An 18,120-nucleotide genomic window follows, 5' to 3' on the forward strand; every position below is an offset into this window, starting at 1 on the left:
AACTGGATGCATGCTAGTCATTGGTATGAAAAGGGGTGAGAAATGTGTTGCTGATTTGGCATAACAGAAGCCAAAATACATCTCTTCCCTAAAACATTTAACTTTTTAATCATATTTTCAGATATTATTGACAACTGTAAACTCATCACAGAGGAATGTCGGAAAAAGGTAACAAAAAGATGCATTAGCTATTGATAATTTGTACAGACTTGATAGAGTTCATGGCTCTCAGTCTTGTTGGGATTTCATCCAGACTGTGTTGTAAGAGACAAGGAATGAAATTTTGCTTTCATCAAAGTTAATAGGACTTCAGTGGAGTAAAAATTTCACCCAAATCTTTAGTCGCTGCTGTAGAATAATACAAATACTGATTTCTACTTTTGACAATAGTATAAAACCTGGTTCGACAGAATGTACAGTTCTTTCCTCTAAGATCAAAACATGAAAATCATGCATGGAATAAAACATTGAAGTGCTCTTTATAATTTAGATGTTAACTTCTGGTTTTTCTTTGCAGTTATTACAACTGAAAGAAACATACTATGCTATTGAAATTGACCCTAATCTTTCCATTGAAGAAAAGTACCCTTACATGGTGGAATGGTAAGTTTGCTTTGCTTTGTTAAGACTTAATTTAGGTTTCTAAAATAAGCTTCTGGACTACAGTCAGCCTGATGCTAATGGACTTAACCAAACTTATCTTTTTAAGAATTGTAGCACAAAACAGATTTTTACTGTTGCTTCTCACTTGAAGCAAGCTGAATAGCATATAAATTGTGTCCAGTTTTGGGACCCATACTTCAAGAAGGACATAAACAGTTTGGGGAGACTTCAGCACAGAGCAACAAATATTACTGGTGGCTTTGAAGGCAAGGCTTAGGAGGAAAGGCCAAAAGAGCTAGGGTTATTTAATCTGGAGAAGAGAAAAACCGAGGGGGGATTTGATAAGTCTTCACATATCTGAAGGGCAGTTACAGAAAGGATTGAGAGGGGCTTTTCTCTGTGGCCATAGGGAACATGAGTAAGAGCTCGTCTCATGCTTTAGCAGGGGGAATTTAGGTTGGAAGTTAGGAGGAACGTTTGAATTATGAGGGTGGTCAAGCACCGGAACAGGCCACCTAGAGAAAGTGTAGAATCTCCATCCTTGGAAGTCTTCAAGCACAGGTTAGACAGACACCTCACTAGGATAGTTTAGTCAGGGATGGTCCTACCTGGAGCCAGAGGGTTGGGCTAGATGACCCTATAAGGTCCCTTCCAGCCCTACTTTAAGATCCTAGCTTGTCCCCCTCAGAATTCAGTCCACTGATAAGCAAAAGAAAGAATTTGACTGACTATTTTATTATACATCCCATGTCCTGAAATAAGACATGTATCTTGTTTTAGGAAAGCAGAATAAAGAAAAAAAATTTACAGCCAGGCCTGAATCCTAACCATCACTACTAAAGCAAAAACTACAGTTTTTGCCAAATTAGCAGCACCTTTTGACCAAAAGCCAAAATAACTGTGATGCTGCAGACTACTACACTCAACCCCTTCTCCCACTGATGGGAAAGGAGACAGCCCCACCAGCCATACAGCCTCCCTATGCTCCAGTTCTAGTGCAGAAATCAGATTCCCTGCTTAAGAAAGAACCCCAGTTTTGGAGGGCTATTTTGTGAGTAAAGGTCATGTGTGCTATGCTAGCAAATATTATAATTTGAAAGATTAAGCATCATTCTCCATGTTTAATCATAATCTTGCAGTAGGAGTATTTTTTAAGCATTCCCGTGTGCTCAGATAATGAACACAATGAAACCAGAAGCATGCCCTGTGTTTCATGCGTGAGGAGAATGAAATGTGAATTAAGGGGTGAATCTTGTAATCTTTATGTCAAATTTGACACATCTCTCTTGAATTCTAGGTACAATAAATCTCATACTTTGCTCATTGAACAAGGCTTACAAAAGGATAAGTTTGCAGAAATCGTGAGGGAATCTGATGTTATGCTGAAGTAAGATTCTTTTATGCGTTTCCATGGATGCTATGCTATTGCTGTTGTGTTACTAGTCATAGTTCAGGAAAACTTTGCATTTCAGTTCTTATAAAAAAAAAAAAAGTTTGTCAAATTTAATTAATAGTTGCATCTCCTCTGTGGACATTCTGCAACTGAAAATGTGTCAAATATGAGCATTACTTATTTTAAATACATCTGAAGCTACACATTTTTACTGTATTAGGATATGAACAGCCATGTATTTAAAAGGTCCCAACTCTTGCTCCAATTTATAGCACTTGAGCACAGTTCAGACCTGTGCCTCCCCTGTCCTCCCACAAAGTACTTTAGAATGTCTGAAAAAATCTATAGCAGCAGTGCTCTCGAGGGGCTGAAGAGCTGGAGTCCCTGCTCGCTGTCTGTCTGATCTGCTCTCCCTCCCCTCCTCCTGCCCTATAAAGGTCACTTAGCACACGATACCAAAGGGTGCAGATCTTTCAGAAAGCGGTTCGGCTATTTTTTAGGTGTTTCTGGCAGTATGAACATCTACACGTGTGTCCATGGCCTCAGTCAGTAAGTGGCATTTTATACAGTTTTCATTCCTATAAAATTTGCTTGCAGCTAAGCTTCTCGGAGTAATTTTTTTTCAAAAGCACCACAGAAATAGATGCATTTAGATATATGCTCTTTACAAGTTCCTTATGTATAAAGTCACAAGATTTTATATCTAAATATTTATATACAAACAGAACTGGCACTAAGACAATGTTGATATGTCTTTATATTTTGGAACCACTAGAACATTGCTCTGCCTCTAAGGACAAAGCTAGCCTCTTGGCCCCAAATATACTTTAATCTTTCAGGTTTTTTTATGGATGTATTTTTCTAAACAAGAAACCAAAAAGGCTTCCTGTTACATTTTTAAAGATATAAGTCTCAAAACATTCTGGACTTATTACTACTTGAGGTTCTCAATATTGTTTTTAAATGTTGCATCAGAAAAGAGTTCTAAATGCAAACAAATCTTAGATTAAGACATGACTTTTGAAGATACTCACATACTGCATGCCTGCCTTGTTTCAAACTAAAACAATAGATGTAGATGATAAATTTTGTTTTTTAGCCACATAAACCAGTTACAGTCCCAGAAAAGACACTCCAAACGTGAGTTATAACATGCTATCTTTGGAAGTACATGCAAAGGATTGTTGATCGTTAATTTGAAAGTTCAGCAGTCTAGCAAAGTTCAAATAGTTTGACTGAGATTATAGGAAATAGTAAAGCATATGTAACAGCCCAGATCTTAGTGCCATTCTTATGGAGCCAGTTCAGTATGTTGCTTAACAACCCCCTTTATAAAGCACTTGTGTACAATATAACTTAAAGAATTAGTTCATTTGCAGCTATGCAACCAAAATACCAGGCATATAAATCATTCTTATTAGCACTTGGCATTCCCAAAAGACACTATTTAAACAAAAAAACCTAAATTCGTAAAATTTACATGATGCCACAAAGGAAAAAAAATCCTGTATATGAAGCGACTAAATCCATATGAACTGCAAGTATGTCAGTGATTTTATTAACAAATCATTATGGGAGTTTACGTGACTATTCTAATATTATAAAAGCCTTAATCTCTCCGTCTGTGTCTCTGTCCATAATGCTTTATTCGTGCTCTGACTGGCTGACTGAAACAGCCAGAATGTGAATACAGTGGAGTCGCATCATATGCGCATTTAACTTATGCAAATTCAACTATATGTGCTTGGCTGCTGGGGCTGGCCCCTGGGTGCTGGCCGGGGCACGCATGGTACTATGTGCCGCATGGTTCTGCGTGCGGCGCCGTGTGGTACTGCCTGCATGTGCCAGCATGGCTGGGGGGCGGCAGCTCACTCACGCTCAGCCAACTGCCCTGGCAGGATGAGGTGGCAGAGGATGAGAGGGGTGAGGAGTGCACGCGGAAAGTGCCTGACAGTGGCAAGGATGTGCGGAGGAGCAGCAGCAGGTTGTCCCCTGCCGCCCTGTAGTAGGTACAGGTGTTGCACTGCATGTACGGGCTGTGCGACGCCATGTCTGCCTTGTTTGGCCTCTGCAGCAGCAGCAGCAGCTTCTTGGCTCCGAAGCCCGGCAGGAAGGGCAATCTAAGGGATTTTCAAGGGTAATTTTGACTATATGCGATTTTCGCCTTACGCGCTGACTTTAGAACCTAACCCTCGCATAGGATGCGATTCCACTGTGCAGCAGTCAGATAGGAGATGGCATGGCAGAGTGCCACCATGATGGCAGGGATGCAGGATGGAGTGGGGGGTGGAGTACAGCTGGCCTTGCCCTCCCCACCCTGCTCCCTGGAGGCAGTGGCAACAGAGCTGGGGGTGAGACCAGGAGCCCGGCTCCCTGCAAGGGGGGGGGTGAGGCCACCGGAGCCTAACACAGTAGCAGTCCAACCCCTGGCCTGGCATGGGAGGAGAGGAGGTGGTCTCTTCCTTCCCTCCCTCAGGCCCCTACCTGTTGACCCCAAGCTCCTCGCATTCCCCCCCCACCGCTGTCACTGGGTTGGCCCAGGCTTGCTGCCTTTCCCTTCTTCCTCCCGTGACAGCCCAGCTTCTCCCCACCCTAGGGCCTGGTCCTCCCCCTGCAATGGGCCAAGGCCCACTCCTCCCCTTCCCCTGCTGCTGCATCTGTCCCTGCTCCCCACCCCCATTCTTGACAGCCAGTTAGCTAGTTTAACATAATGCTACAAAGCCTTATCCTGATAAGCAGGCAAGCAAAAACAGATATCTGAATAGCATACACCACCTGAATTATATACTAGAAAAAGAGATGCTGTCTCTTGACACCGCATTATTTGAACCATTACTGAATGGTAACCATTAGTTCTGGTTTTGATGTTGACAAATTGAAAACTATTAGAAGAGCTAAATAATTATTTAATATTTGGAAACCCTGGCTTACAGGAAGAGACTAAAAGTCATCAGTTAATTTAAAACAGGGGTACCAAGCTAACCTGGGCTCTCAGGCAAGATCTGGACCATATCTAGACTATGGGGCTCCTTACAAGCTGGATCTGAATCCAGACCTGGACCCAATGACAGCAAGGCAGGGCTTAATTCAGCTGTCATGTGCCTCCCCCTCTTTTCCATGCTTCCTCAGTGGGGCTTGCAGTGCCCCCACCCCCCAAAAACAACTGTGTTCATTTGTATACCTTAATTGCTGGATAAACTTACCTAAAAAATAAGGTAGATTCCTCATGATACAGATGTCTAAAGCAGTGGTCACCAACCAGTGGTTCTTGATCCACTGGTAGATCTCAGAGCCTCTTGGAGTCGACCCATGGGGTGGGGTGGGGGGCTGAGTGCCCGCATGCATGTACACACATGCCCCAGCCCAGCAAGTCAGTCGATGGGGCAGGGTCTAGTTTGAGGCCCCTACTGTGAAGGACAGTGCCACAGGAGGCCCTCCCCCCCCCACCTTGTGTCCCCACAGATTTACCTGCTGGGCAGGGGAAGGGGAGGTGGCAGTGGTGACAGTGCACAGTAGATCTTGGGTTGCTTTTAAATGCCAAAGGTGACCTCCTGCTTAAAAAGGTTGGGGACTACTGGCCTAAAGAATATGCTGTAGCTCAACATGAAAATGAGCTTAAAGCAGGAATTACTTGAAGTGCTCTTTTATGTCTTGTGTTATGTAAGTGATAATGAATCCTGCTGCCCTTAGAAGTACAGTGAAAATACTAAGGGAAAACTGAAACATGACATTCCCTATAGGCTCTCTTTACATATTACTTAGCTGTTATTTACATTGTGTTTTGCAGGGAAGGATATGAGAACTTTTTTGATAAGCTAAATGAACATAATATCCCTGTATTCATATTTTCTGCTGGGATTGGAGACATTCTTGAGGAAGTCATCCATCAAGCTGGTGTTTACCATTCTAATGTCAAAGTAGTTTCTAACTTCATGGATTTTGATGAGAACGTGAGTATGAAATATTACTTTGAGTTCAAAGGATTTGGGAGAGGGATAGAGGACCCACTACACATAATACAGCATAAAGGCATCTCTAACTGCAGTGGATGCAGACAACTACCCCGCTGTTTGGAAAACTACCATTGTATAAGGAGTTATTTTCCTAAGCAGTAAGCAAAGAAAGGTGGTAGACTGTAATTTAGTGTGACTAAATTAGTTTCTCTTGTGTTGCTACTCCAAGAGCATCCCAGAAGTGTTGCAATGCCTCCAGGCAGGGCAGATCACCAACTCTCAATCTAGTCTTTAGCAATGACTTTGTGTTCTGATCCAAAAGTAACAAATCTTGCTTAAAGCTTACAAGAATTAAAAGGCTGAATATTTGCACAAGATAAAATTATCTAAAAAAAAAAATATATATATATACATATATATACACACACATATACATATATACATATACACACACAAATACCACCCTGAAATTACTTTGCTCACATAGAAATCAAAAATAACTTCAGAATTTGTTTATTAGGGTGTATTAAAAGGATTCAAAGGAGAATTGATTCATGTTTACAACAAGCATGATGGTGCCTTGAAGAACACAGAGTACTTCAAACAGTTAAAGGACAATAGCAACATCATATTGCTGGGGGATTCCCAAGGAGACTTGAGTATGGCTGATGGAGTAGCAAATGTTGAACACATTCTTAAGATTGGCTATCTAAATGATAAAGTAAGTAGTTTTATATATTGGTCAATTTAGATTAGGCTTTCCTTCTAATTGCAAAAACATTTTAATAACACATTATAAAATCAAAGACTGCCGTGAGCATCTTCCAAGTTCCAAGTGTATTTCAAAGCTGAAAACACTTTGTGTGTTTTGTTTCTCTATTATTTTTTTCACTCATGACTTCTGAAAGCAAAGCTGAACTTTCCTCACTTTAGCATCACCTGTATTAAAACTCCTGCATGAAATGTCTTAGAATACAAAAGTTACAGGCTGCAGGTGGTTCAGTCTCTCTTAAAATGCTATCTTTTCCCTTTGTCTAGCATCAAATGTTTAAGCAAAATCACAGTCTTGCAGGCAATAAATAGGCTGTTATAATCATTCTTTGAAGAAGGATTCAAGACTGTGATTGCAAATTTAAAACATTTCATTTTAGATGTAGCACCCCAGATGGAAAAGTAAACCACTTACATATAGAGTAAAATGCTTCCTTTTCATAAATCTGTAAAAGTAAAAATCTGTCCTGAATTCCACAGCCTTTGCATTTCAGGAAGCAGAGAGAAGTTTCATTCTGATTTTGTGACTCATTCACAACCTCATACTGCATGAAGTTTTGAGAGTGGTCTGGGCTAAATATATACTAAACACCTTGCAGAGTAGAATGTACACATGTGCTCAGTTTTTTTCCTAGTTCAATTTACATGACCAAAGGAACTTAAGACTCAATGTAGTAAGTAGTGACAATAGTTACTACACCTTGAATACTGGTGAAAAGCTTTGGTGATGTGGAATTGACTTTATAACGGGTGGATTTTTCTGCATTAACTGCTATTAACAGGGTTTTCCTTTCATTCATTCTAATAATTAGGTTGATGAACTTCTGGAAAAATACATGGACTCTTATGATATTGTTTTGGTGAAAGATGAATCATTGGATGTGGCCAACTCCATCCTACAGAAAATTCTGTGAACTGCATTCAAGTCACTCCGCTCTAAATAGGACAGCTGGATAGAAAAGAGCACCTGTTGTTTTAGACGTGCACACATTATACTGTTTTCTGGACTTCTGTAGCTTAAAAGTTTTCATCATCATTTGATAGTTGAACTAATATACAGTGTCCATTGTCAGTGAGAAGCTCCTTTACTACTCCATGCGACCACACACTCACCTGCTGCTTTAATAGCTAAGGGTTACCCTTTTCTGGACATGATGAACTATACTACGTAGAGGAAGTTACAATTTATTTTTGCTGAATTATGCAAGTGAGGTGTTTTCAAAACAAATTCTGTGAAAATCTAAGCACCCTGTGAGTACCTAAATAGCAAGCATGGATTCACATTGCCTTTCACACTTCTGCCCTGTCTCTTGGCATAGGAGACAGTTATGCTCCAATCACAGTTGCACTAATGTTCACAGTATAGTTTTCATAATAGATATTTTCTTGTGGTAAATATGATAGTACAGATGCAATAAGATGCCATAAACAGAGTTCTCTCTCATGTTAAAAGTATTCTATACTTTGTTTATCCTCTATGTTGAATGGGAGAATTATACTTCGGTGTAATCAATATTATATTTGCGTCACAGGAAGTTTCTTTGTACTTGTAACAAGAATATTTTTACAAGGCAATACAATGGTCACCCTTTCAGCCCACTCAGTCCTTTATTTTGTACAGGTAATCCACAGCATCCCCCAGTATGAACACTTATGAAAGGGTAACTGCTTAACAACACCATAAGCCAATCTTAGTTTGATAGTGGTGCTGTTAAGAGTTCTATACAAATCCTTCTGAGTTAAACATTTTCTGTGCATCAGGAGGACGAAAAAAAAAAGTTGGGAGTTTTCAGAAATGATCTGCTTGGGTTTTACTCTTGCAATATATACCTAACATAAGGTTCTTTTGGCTAGCTGTGGCAGTGGACCATCTTATGTAGATGGCCCTGTGCACCTCTCTGGTTAAGAGGGTTGATGGGCAGAGCACATCTCCCTCAATCCCTTTTTTCATTCTTAGCAGGGAGGCAGAAGCCTTGCAGTATGTCAGCATCTCTGCACTCATGACTTTGGAAATCACTACCTACACACCTTACAGCTATTTAGTTCATGGACTAGGTGCACACCCTCTTCCTCTAAAGTTTCTCAGTCTGAGAAGAAATGCTCTGAGTTTGAGAGAAACAGCTCTGAGTTTAAAACTGCTTCTTTTGAAGCATCAGAGGGTTTTTATCATTTAGGAACAGGACACAGTACTGAACAGTGTTCTAGAAACCAATCATCTTAGCATTACATCTCAACTTAGGCTACAAACTGTCTCCTGAAGATAAATAAGCAACTCAGCTATATCTTTTGCTTAAAATGGAAAAGGAGCATTGCCCTTTTTTTTTTTTTTTTATACATACATACACACACATACACATATACACATACATACAGACACACTTAACCAGAGTATTGCTGTCATGGCACTGGGCTGGATTTTATGACCGTATGTTGTGGGAAGATAGGTGAATATTTAGTCTGTGAATTTTAATGAGGTTTAGGTATGAGTTAGCTCAAAGCTACATGGCCTTGGGCACACACAACAGGGGACATTTAGAAGCCTAGGGAACTTAGCCAGCAAAAACTTGGGCATCTCCAGGCTTGCAGGAACAGCTGAGGAGGGGTGCTTAAGAATTAAATTTTGGATTTAGACACCTGAAATAATTGCTAGTTCCAGTTCTTTGGGCCTTCTACTACCAAATCCCTTCCAAATGAGTAGTTCTATTATTATCAAACACCAGGCACTCTCAGGAGAAATGTTCAGAAAAAGTCCAAACAGCAAGAGCTTCCTGAAACAAAGGTGGGGGGTGGAGCAGGGGTGTACCCACACAAAACTAGACTTATTTAAACATGAAGTCTGTTTATCATCCATCTTCCAGATGTGTTTCTACCCACATTTACACTGGATCAGGTGGTTTCAGTTTCCAGGCAGAATTAAAATCAATAAAAAGTGAAAGAGAACCTGCATTTCCACTGTGTAAAATGTCTTGGATAGAGCAGCACATACTACAGCCATATCAGCAGCAATTAGATAATCCTGCCTTTAAGCACTGGGGATATCAGGAGATCTACACCGCTATATTAAGGCAAGGGAGGATCCAGTTCACCTTATGCAGTATTTCCTTAAGGCAGGGTTACTGCCATGATCACTCCAAATTCCCGTCCAAAGTTATTTCAGAGTTCCATATGAGCCCATCCATTTGCCTCACAGTGTTAATTCATCCCCAAACCTCACAGTCCCAGGGAAGCCAAACATCACACACTTAATGTAGGAAGAAAATTGTTACTTCACTATGGTCAAAACCTTTCTTGAATACATCTAGACTTTTTGTGACCGTTTTGGTGTAATTAAGGGTCAGATGATATCTTCATGATAGATTATGGATATGGGTCTCCAACTACATCACAACTGATAAGCTACCCAAGTTAAATTCACCTCACTACATTAGAGTATAGGCAGCTCCTGCTTGAATAACAAAAACAGCACAAACATTCCCCGAGTCCTCAAAATACAAGGTTTTTTGCTTAATTTAGGGTAAGGAATGGAAAGTGCCTTGTACTTACTGATCACTATGTTTCCCCCCAAATTCAAATTCACTTCTTATCTGTGGCACACATCCAGGTTTATTATTTGAGACCTTCATCTGTTTAAAGCTGCTTCTTCCTCCTAACCAGGTATTTCAGGCTACTTCAGTGTTCCCATATTCCTAGGAATACAACAGAATACACTCCTAAGCAATAAAAAAAAAAAAAATACGGGGGGGAAAAGATGAACTTACTAAAATGAGAAACTTGCCCCAGGAACTGGTCATGAATTCAGCATGTCTGTTTCTTGAATAACATTGGAAAGGAAGCCTGAATTGGCGGATTTCCCTGATATGTTTTGAATCTGACAAATATACATATAAAATGTTACAGCAGCAAAAAAAAAAAAAAAAAAAAACTTTACCTTTTTCAATGTTAAAAGATGTTAATGAGCATACAGCCAAAAATGTCTGTCATACCATGAAAAAGTCATATTAAGCACACTTACATGTTATATATGGTAAATACTAGAATCAAACAAGTACGCATCTTGGCATATAACTTTATTCCATTAGTGCTTTGGAGAATAACACTGTTTTAAATCAAAAACATTTTTTAATCTAAATATTAGCGGTACCCAATGCCTTAGGCAAAGTATTGAAAAACACAATGAAAAATTATTTTCCATTCAAAACAACTAATGAATATTTCAATACAGCACAAACTAGTGAGGGGGTACAAAAAAAGTCAAGCTTAAGTTATCCAATCTTACAAAAGAGATTCACTTACCTCTCTGTTCACTAACTTCCTAGCTGTATGTCTCTGTATACAAAATACCAGTACTAGAAAGAAAGGTGTTCATGAAGTCCCAGTATGCCCTGTTTTCTAGAAGGGTCCTGCAGCTTTGAAGATGCAAAGGCTTGTTTTCCACCATATTCCCAAAGCAATGCACTTGGACTAGAAATGCTAGTGATCAATTTGCTTCTTCCTTGATTCTGAACTAATCTCAATGCAACATCCCTGAAGAAAAAAAAGTCTCCAGAACACTGCTTTGGTGAAAAAATAATGCTTCTGAAGGATAACTTGGATAATGAGTAGGGACCTACCAAATTTAGAATTTCACAGTTTTCACAGAAACTGTCAATTTGGTAGATCCCCCATGAAAAATCCCAGCCCTTGCAAAAAAGAATGGGGACTGGAAAAGTGGGAAAAGACTCCTAGCAGGCAGGGAGGAAGGCAACTGCAAACAGAAAAGGGTGGGAAGCCCTGGCACCCTGAAGCACGGGGATGGAAGGGGAGGGGGGGAGGGGAAGGAGATTGGCTAAGAAAACTTGGAAGTCCTGCCCCTCCCCAGAGATTACAGGTGGCCAGGGGGGCCCCAGGACTCCCCCCCCCCCCGGAAATTAACAGGTGGCCATCTGTGAATCTCAGGGAGAGGCGGGATTTCCAGGAGGCCTTAGCCAATCAGAGGTGGGGGGGGGGGGAGGCGGAGGAGGGGGCAGGGAACAAGAACCAACCGCACTCCAACACTGCACCAGGGCTGTGAAATTTGGAAGCAGCCTCCATGAATTGGGTAGGTCCCTAATAATGAGATCTCAACAAACCCCTTTGTGCTTCTGTCTGACAGTAAAAAACTAACATTAGCCCATAGATAAATTAGAACAAGGAAATCTTGACCGTTTCCGAGCTGGCAATTTCAAATGCTACACAGCCAGGCTGGCACCATAAAACTTCACTAACAAGGCATTCCCTAGTCTTGGGAATGAAACGGTATACCTTAGGTAAATAAAAAACAATTTTGTTATATGGCCAAGGAGACAACTATTTAGTCCCCTCTTCTCCAAAAACCATGTTGTGAACAGCCACAGCTCATGGTGATATGCGATACTGAGTTTAGAGAATTCCTGAATGGCCGAAGTCTCATTTAACTGTTAGCATGAAGTCCAAGACAGAAATATTTTCTTGTACAGTTAATCGTGTTCAGGTATTTTTCTTAACCAGTCTCTGTCTAGAGTGATTTTTCTCTTAAGGGCTTCAGTTCAAGTTCTGAAATACACAGATTCATGTTATCTAGTGTATAGCACTTATCAGTCGTACAGAGAGTGCGTATATAAGAGAACCTACGATAATAGATCTCAACATTATCAAGTCAGTCCTCCGCCCATCAGAAAAAAAAACACCCCACAATCTCACAATCTTGAGTTGATCATAATTTTATGTAACAAAAAAAAATTAACTATTCAGCACATATCAAAACACCAAAAAAAGTTAAAGGCATTTTCTCTTACAACTGTTTCAAAAGCCAATACAAAATGTTTTCATTTAAAAACAGCAGTTTTCAAAAGGAGTGTCTCAGGTCATTCAAAACCATTTATGTACACATCAAGGAAAGCAGGAACCTAAAAAGCATTCAACGAACACAACAACAACAACCCTATTTGTACCTTCCTGACAGTGTTGTACAGTATATATTTGTGGTCTTCAAAAGGTATTCTCTGTTGACTTATACTCATGCCACTTTCTAGGACATCTCTCTCTTACAATTTGGTATATTTTACAGATTGTCTCATATACAGGTCCAAATAGGTGATTGCCTGGGCCTTAGTATTCATCTTAGCCAGTGCTTTAACAGTCTTCCAATGAGAGTCAACTGCACTAATTAAATAAAATATAGGAATGTAGCAAACATATTACAGACAATGAGACTCATCATCACACAAGTGGTCACAAGTTAACCCCGTTTCATTTTATTCACAGCTTGCCAGAAATTTGATTGGCACGTCTAATATTTGATTGTAATCAGCAAATCATAGTTCCTGCTTCAGACTATCAAGAGATTTACTTATTGAAAAATTTACACGCTTTCTAAAAGAACTACAGTTGCTCTCCGATAGCAAGTTTGTTCTTTAGCAGGTACTTTAATGGGGCATGCTCTGTTTTGTTTTGTTTTCCATTTTATGGACCTGTAGAGAGATTTTAAATACAAAAGTTGAAAAAAAAAAAAAAAAAAAAAAGCACCCTGTATGTTTTCTATTTTTCATCCATCCAAAAGAAGCATATCATTCAAAATGAACTGTGATCCTTAAACCTAAAAATTAACCATATGGTTCACAAAACCATGTTTGGCAGCATACTCTTAAATCAGTTTATAAGTTTCATGATGAGGCACTTAATGCTTGTTTTAATAGGACTACAGATTTAAACTAAAAACCTTTTACTTTATGCAACAATTCACAATGCACGCACACACTCACGCACGCACACTGTCCAAACACTATCCTTTCAAACACAAACACACTTCATGGATCTTCCAACAGTAGGTCGGCTTGCAATTCTTTCTGGCTTAGTGTTACAGTTCATCATGTTCTTCTCTGGACTCTTGGTCTTTCAGTTTGAATTCATCAGCTAAAATCTTGCCATCTCCATTTCGATCCTGATTTGCGAACATATTTTTAACAATCATTTCGAAGTCAAAACCAGGAGCTAGTTTCCCTTTGCCAGAATTGACTTGAGCTTGAATGTATTCTGAGAACTAGAGAGAGAGAGGGGAGAAGAAGGAAAAAGCACGGTGAAATCACCAAATAAATTTAATAATAGATATTTTACAAGTCTATTTATTTTAGACAATCAGTCCGTTGCTCAACTGGCAGTGTCCTGAACACAGATGTGGGGGGGGAAAACAGACAGAAAAGAGCACATAAAAAGCACTACTACCCTTAAGGAGCTTACAATCTATGTTGGACTAAATAGACCAGACAGACGAGGTCAACACTGCTCCACTGAACTCAATAGGAGTTTTGTCATTTGCTTCAATGGTTCCAGGATTACACTCCATAACCTTACATAGGTTAAAAGTAGGTCACATTATGGAAAGGCCTTACATAAGCATTTTAAGAATAGATCTGAATGAAAAGGAAGCAGCTTTGTTTTGTTTATATAGAAAGCTCTTTGCATTAAGATTTTCACTGAGGTAAAAAACCCTCCAGAATCTGTATGAAACCTGACACCAGTCAGCAGAGAGAATGAAACCATTGTGCTGCTGAAAGATGACTTAAGATCGACCAAGATTCAAATAATCTGAAAATATTAAAAATAGTTACCTGTACCTGAATTCCCCAATGGACTTTTAGCTGCCCTATCAAATTTTCTTTAAAAAGAACGCCCCCCCCCCCCACCCCTCCTGTTATCAGAAGAGACACAAGGGAGGGAAACTAATTTGCTAAACCTAAAATGCTGTCAAACACAAATTAAAAAATTACTCAGTCCATATACTCTTATTTCGGTTCTTATATACTCTCTGATGCTATTTGTAACAACAGCAAATATTTCAGACTGAACTTCAGCTTTTGACAGTTTTTTTTAAAAACAACTTTTTGGCTCAGCTCAAAGTCTCCACAAATCATCCATCACACCTTCTGCAGATCAGAAGGGTTTTGGTACATTTAGTACATAAGCCTTTTCCTTCCCATTCAATTCTGTACGGTGCAAGGCTCACAGGAAAGTGAAGAGGAAAGAGAGAGAGATAAGAAAGAGGAAACAGGGAATTTATTATCATTTTAACCATCTGCCTTTCCATAATCTGAAAGGCCATTTTGTTCTATTTGTCCCCCTTCAATTAAAATGTGGCTTAATTTAAAATGTCAGCTTTCCATTAAATTTATTAGTGAACATACTGTAAAATGGATAAACACCATAAAGATATGGTGGCTGACCAGTCTGTGGCTCAGGGTGTCAACCATACAACCCATGCACTGAATTCATCCACGGAGCCGTTTCACCCAGCCTACAGGCCTCTTAGAAGGGCTAGGTATTTGGGTTAGGGCCTGCCGCAGAATTCCCTGCTGCCGAGCCCCAATAGGCATGCATGTCAGTGACGAAGAGCGAGCAACAGCTACAGTAATCCCTGCACCACCACTCCCCTTGCTGCCACTTGCCCCACCGCTACTGTCAGATGTAGATCCAGCCCACGTGGAGCCCTGAAGTCCAGATCCAGCTTGAGGATGCAGGTAAGTTTGGCACCTCTGGGACAGGTGAGTTAGGTCAGTGGTTTTCAAACCGGAAGCCTGGGACCCACAATAAGTCATCACCACGGTTCTGCAAGACAGTGGAGATAATGGTGGAGCAAGCCAGGAGGCCCTGTGCTGCCACTGCCAGGCCAAGCTGCCTGGCTCCATGTCAGTCTGCAGGATAGGGGGAGAGGTTCTGCACCAGCAAGTGACATGAAAGGGTCCCATGACTTCAGGAAGTCTGAAAACCACTGATCTATCCCCTGAGTTTTGAGATGGTGAAATTAAGGGAAATTATGCAAAATATTTTTACAACCTGAAAAACCTTACCTCTTCCAAAAGAACCTCCCCATTATTATCCTGGTCGATTTCTTCAAAGAGATTGGGTGAGACTTCATCATTCCATATAAACATGTAGCCTTCAGGTAAACCAGACACTAGTTCCAGCAATTCAATGTCGAAAACTAATACAGCACTACCAGGCACTTCTCCTTCTGTGACAACACACAGCAAAGGGAAGCATTACTTTTCAATTATGTGGCTATGGGTAAAAATGTCTATTTTCTCACAATTAAACTTTCTCCATTACTTAGAGTAGTTTTGGGTCCAATCCAAAATCCACTGAAATTAATGGAAGTCTTTAAGTGGGTATTGGATCAGGCCATATGGATGAACACCACACTGGGGTTAAGCAGCCAAAGAACACCCAATACTCTGGTCATATGAGATGTATGTGTCCCAACCCAGGGACACAGGTAACAAATGTAACATGACATGTCATAACAAACACAAGAGGTTATCAACACAATGTTTATTAAAATTACTGTGGACATTGCTCAAGTTCTTTTAATTTTACAGGTCACTAACTGTCCCCATATTAGGAACTGAACTTCCCTGAAATAGAAGTAATAATTTTGTAATTCTTTATTGGCAACTTTCATTTTAACCTGAAGTATCAATCCTGCAAATACACTCTCCCCCACACATACAGTCTCACTTACAAGACCCATGCATGCAGGAGTAACTACATGGCCAGATACAGAATTAACAACTCATGTTTAGTCTACAAGATTATGGAGCAAAATACAAATGAATATTCTAACCTGGACAGTATACTCATGGTAAGATGGCAGGTGCTTCTTCTCAAAGAAATATAGCTTACTAATAGTGAAAAACTGAGCCTCTATAAATGCCTTATATTAATGAGTAAAAATACCTCCATGTTTTCTATTTTACTCTTTGCCCATATTAGCCTAAAGGCTTTTTGTAGTTCCAATTTTCTCTTTTTTACATTTTCTACGTGCAATAGTAAGTTTCCTATTAAGTATAAAATGTTACCCAGGTAATAACGGGTACTAAATAAATGTGCCATAATTGATGCTACTGCGCATTAGCACCAGCTTTTTAAGTGATATTAATGTAAACTAATTCTACTGCACGTTAGCACATTTTTTCATGACAAGCTAATCTGCAGTAGAACTAGTCTACTGTGTAGTTAGCATCTCAGGTAGACACGCCCACTGAGTGATGCTTAAAAGCTAGGGCTGTGCAAAGCTTTGGGCCCTGATTCAATTCAGCAGAGATCTGGTTTGAGATTTGGCCAATCTCTGAATCTGAATTGAATCAGAGGACCCTTTCATCTCTCCAAATCAAATCTGAACCCTCCGAGTCAATTCAGAGAGATTCAGAAAGAGTTGGAGATTCGGACATAGAGATAGATTTAAATGTTTTTTCTGCATACCTCTAGGTAGCAGGGGCTTGTGAATGCTGTGATGCTAGAGCAGATGAAGTGTCCCACAGGAGTCCAGTGGGCATCCCAGTGCACTTGGCAGCAGACCTGGAGGTGGACCAGAAGCACTTCCAGTCCACTTCCAGGTCTGCCGGGGAGCGTGCAGGAGGACCCCCTCCAGCGACTGGTGCCTCCTGGGTCTGGGGGGGGCAGGGCATGGGCACCTGGGGTCCCCCTGCAGCCAACTGCTGAGCGAGGAAGGCATGGGGGGCCGCACAGCACACTCCCTGGCAGACCCAGAAGCGGACCGGAAGTACTTCCAGTCCAGTTCCGGGTTCGCCGCCAAGCACATGGAAGGCCACCCCCCCCCCCCCGCACTGCTGTGGGACACTCCATCCGCCCCAGCATTCACAAGCCACTCCTGCTACCTCAGGATATGTAGAAAAAACATTTAAAGCTGTGTCTATGGCCAAATTGCTAATTCTCCAAATCAGCATCATATCTTCGGATTCAGCCGAAATCGAATCAGGGACAGTGATCCGAATCAACGAATTGAAACACTGTCCCCAATTTGGGCCAAATCTGAATTGAATAGGGCCCACTTCGTCCACCCCTATTAGGAACCTCTGAAGATCCGTGCCCTAGTGCCTACATCATTCCATTACTACAAAGCAACATTCCTGACAACTTGCAAGTGCTCAGTAAATGTGCTAGGATAATCAGTATAATGGCCAAAGATCTCTCATTTTCAAGGCCGTTATTATAAAAGGTAGAAAGTTTATTCCAGTCAGACATATGTTTGTTAAAGACTACAAGTTATACACAGAATAGCTCCAAAAAGACAATGCTTTAGAACTATTAAATAATTTTAAGAAATACAAAGAAGTTCTTGAATATTTGCACTTTTTAACTTTCTACCTTCCTGTCCAAAATATATTCATAATAAAAAGCAAGACTCATATCAGTCACAGTTCAGCCACTGATGGAGTACTAGATTTCATTTACTTACCAACTCCATGTTCTCCATAACCAAGATGGGGTGGAATAACAACTCTTCGTCTTTCTCCAACACACATATCTCGAAGACCCATGTCCATCCCCAGTACAACCTGGCCAGATCCCAGAACTATGTTGTATGTTTTGCCAATATTAAGCCTGAGA

At 40.4% G+C, this 18,120-nt stretch overlaps 2 protein-coding genes across 7 annotated transcripts in view; one reads left to right on the top strand and one right to left on the bottom strand.

Moving 5' to 3' along the window:
• Positions 1-8,314, top strand: part of NT5C3A (5'-nucleotidase, cytosolic IIIA) — a 45,649-nt gene extending 37,335 nt beyond the window's left edge. For all 6 annotated transcript variants that reach the window (XM_090050229.1, XM_090050224.1, XM_090050228.1 and 3 more), the window contains 6 exons: positions 122-168; positions 518-603; positions 1,901-1,990; positions 5,784-5,946; positions 6,470-6,670; positions 7,533-8,314. In XM_090050229.1, coding sequence (XP_089906355.1) covers positions 122-168; positions 518-603; positions 1,901-1,990; positions 5,784-5,946; positions 6,470-6,670; positions 7,533-7,634 — 689 coding nt within the window. In that variant the 3' untranslated portion in view covers positions 7,635-8,314. The remainder of the gene's footprint in view (positions 1-121; positions 169-517; positions 604-1,900; positions 1,991-5,783; positions 5,947-6,469; positions 6,671-7,532) is intronic.
• Positions 8,315-10,770: 2,456 nt separating this feature from the next.
• The window catches only part of FKBP9 (FKBP prolyl isomerase 9), a 33,407-nt gene continuing 26,057 nt past the window's right edge, over positions 10,771-18,120 (bottom strand). Inside the window, exons 8-10 of the mRNA XM_090050222.1 lie at positions 17,969-18,114; positions 15,561-15,724; positions 10,771-13,756 (exon numbers count right to left, since the gene is read on the bottom strand). Of these exons, the coding sequence (XP_089906348.1) occupies positions 13,574-13,756; positions 15,561-15,724; positions 17,969-18,114 (493 nt within the window). The 3' untranslated portion in view covers positions 10,771-13,573. The remainder of the gene's footprint in view (positions 13,757-15,560; positions 15,725-17,968; positions 18,115-18,120) is intronic.

Source organism: Crocodylus siamensis, chromosome 5, assembly GCF_052110815.1.
Source record: "Crocodylus siamensis isolate JL-2025a chromosome 5, ASM5211081v1, whole genome shotgun sequence".
Taxonomy (NCBI): Eukaryota; Metazoa; Chordata; order Crocodylia; family Crocodylidae; genus Crocodylus; species Crocodylus siamensis.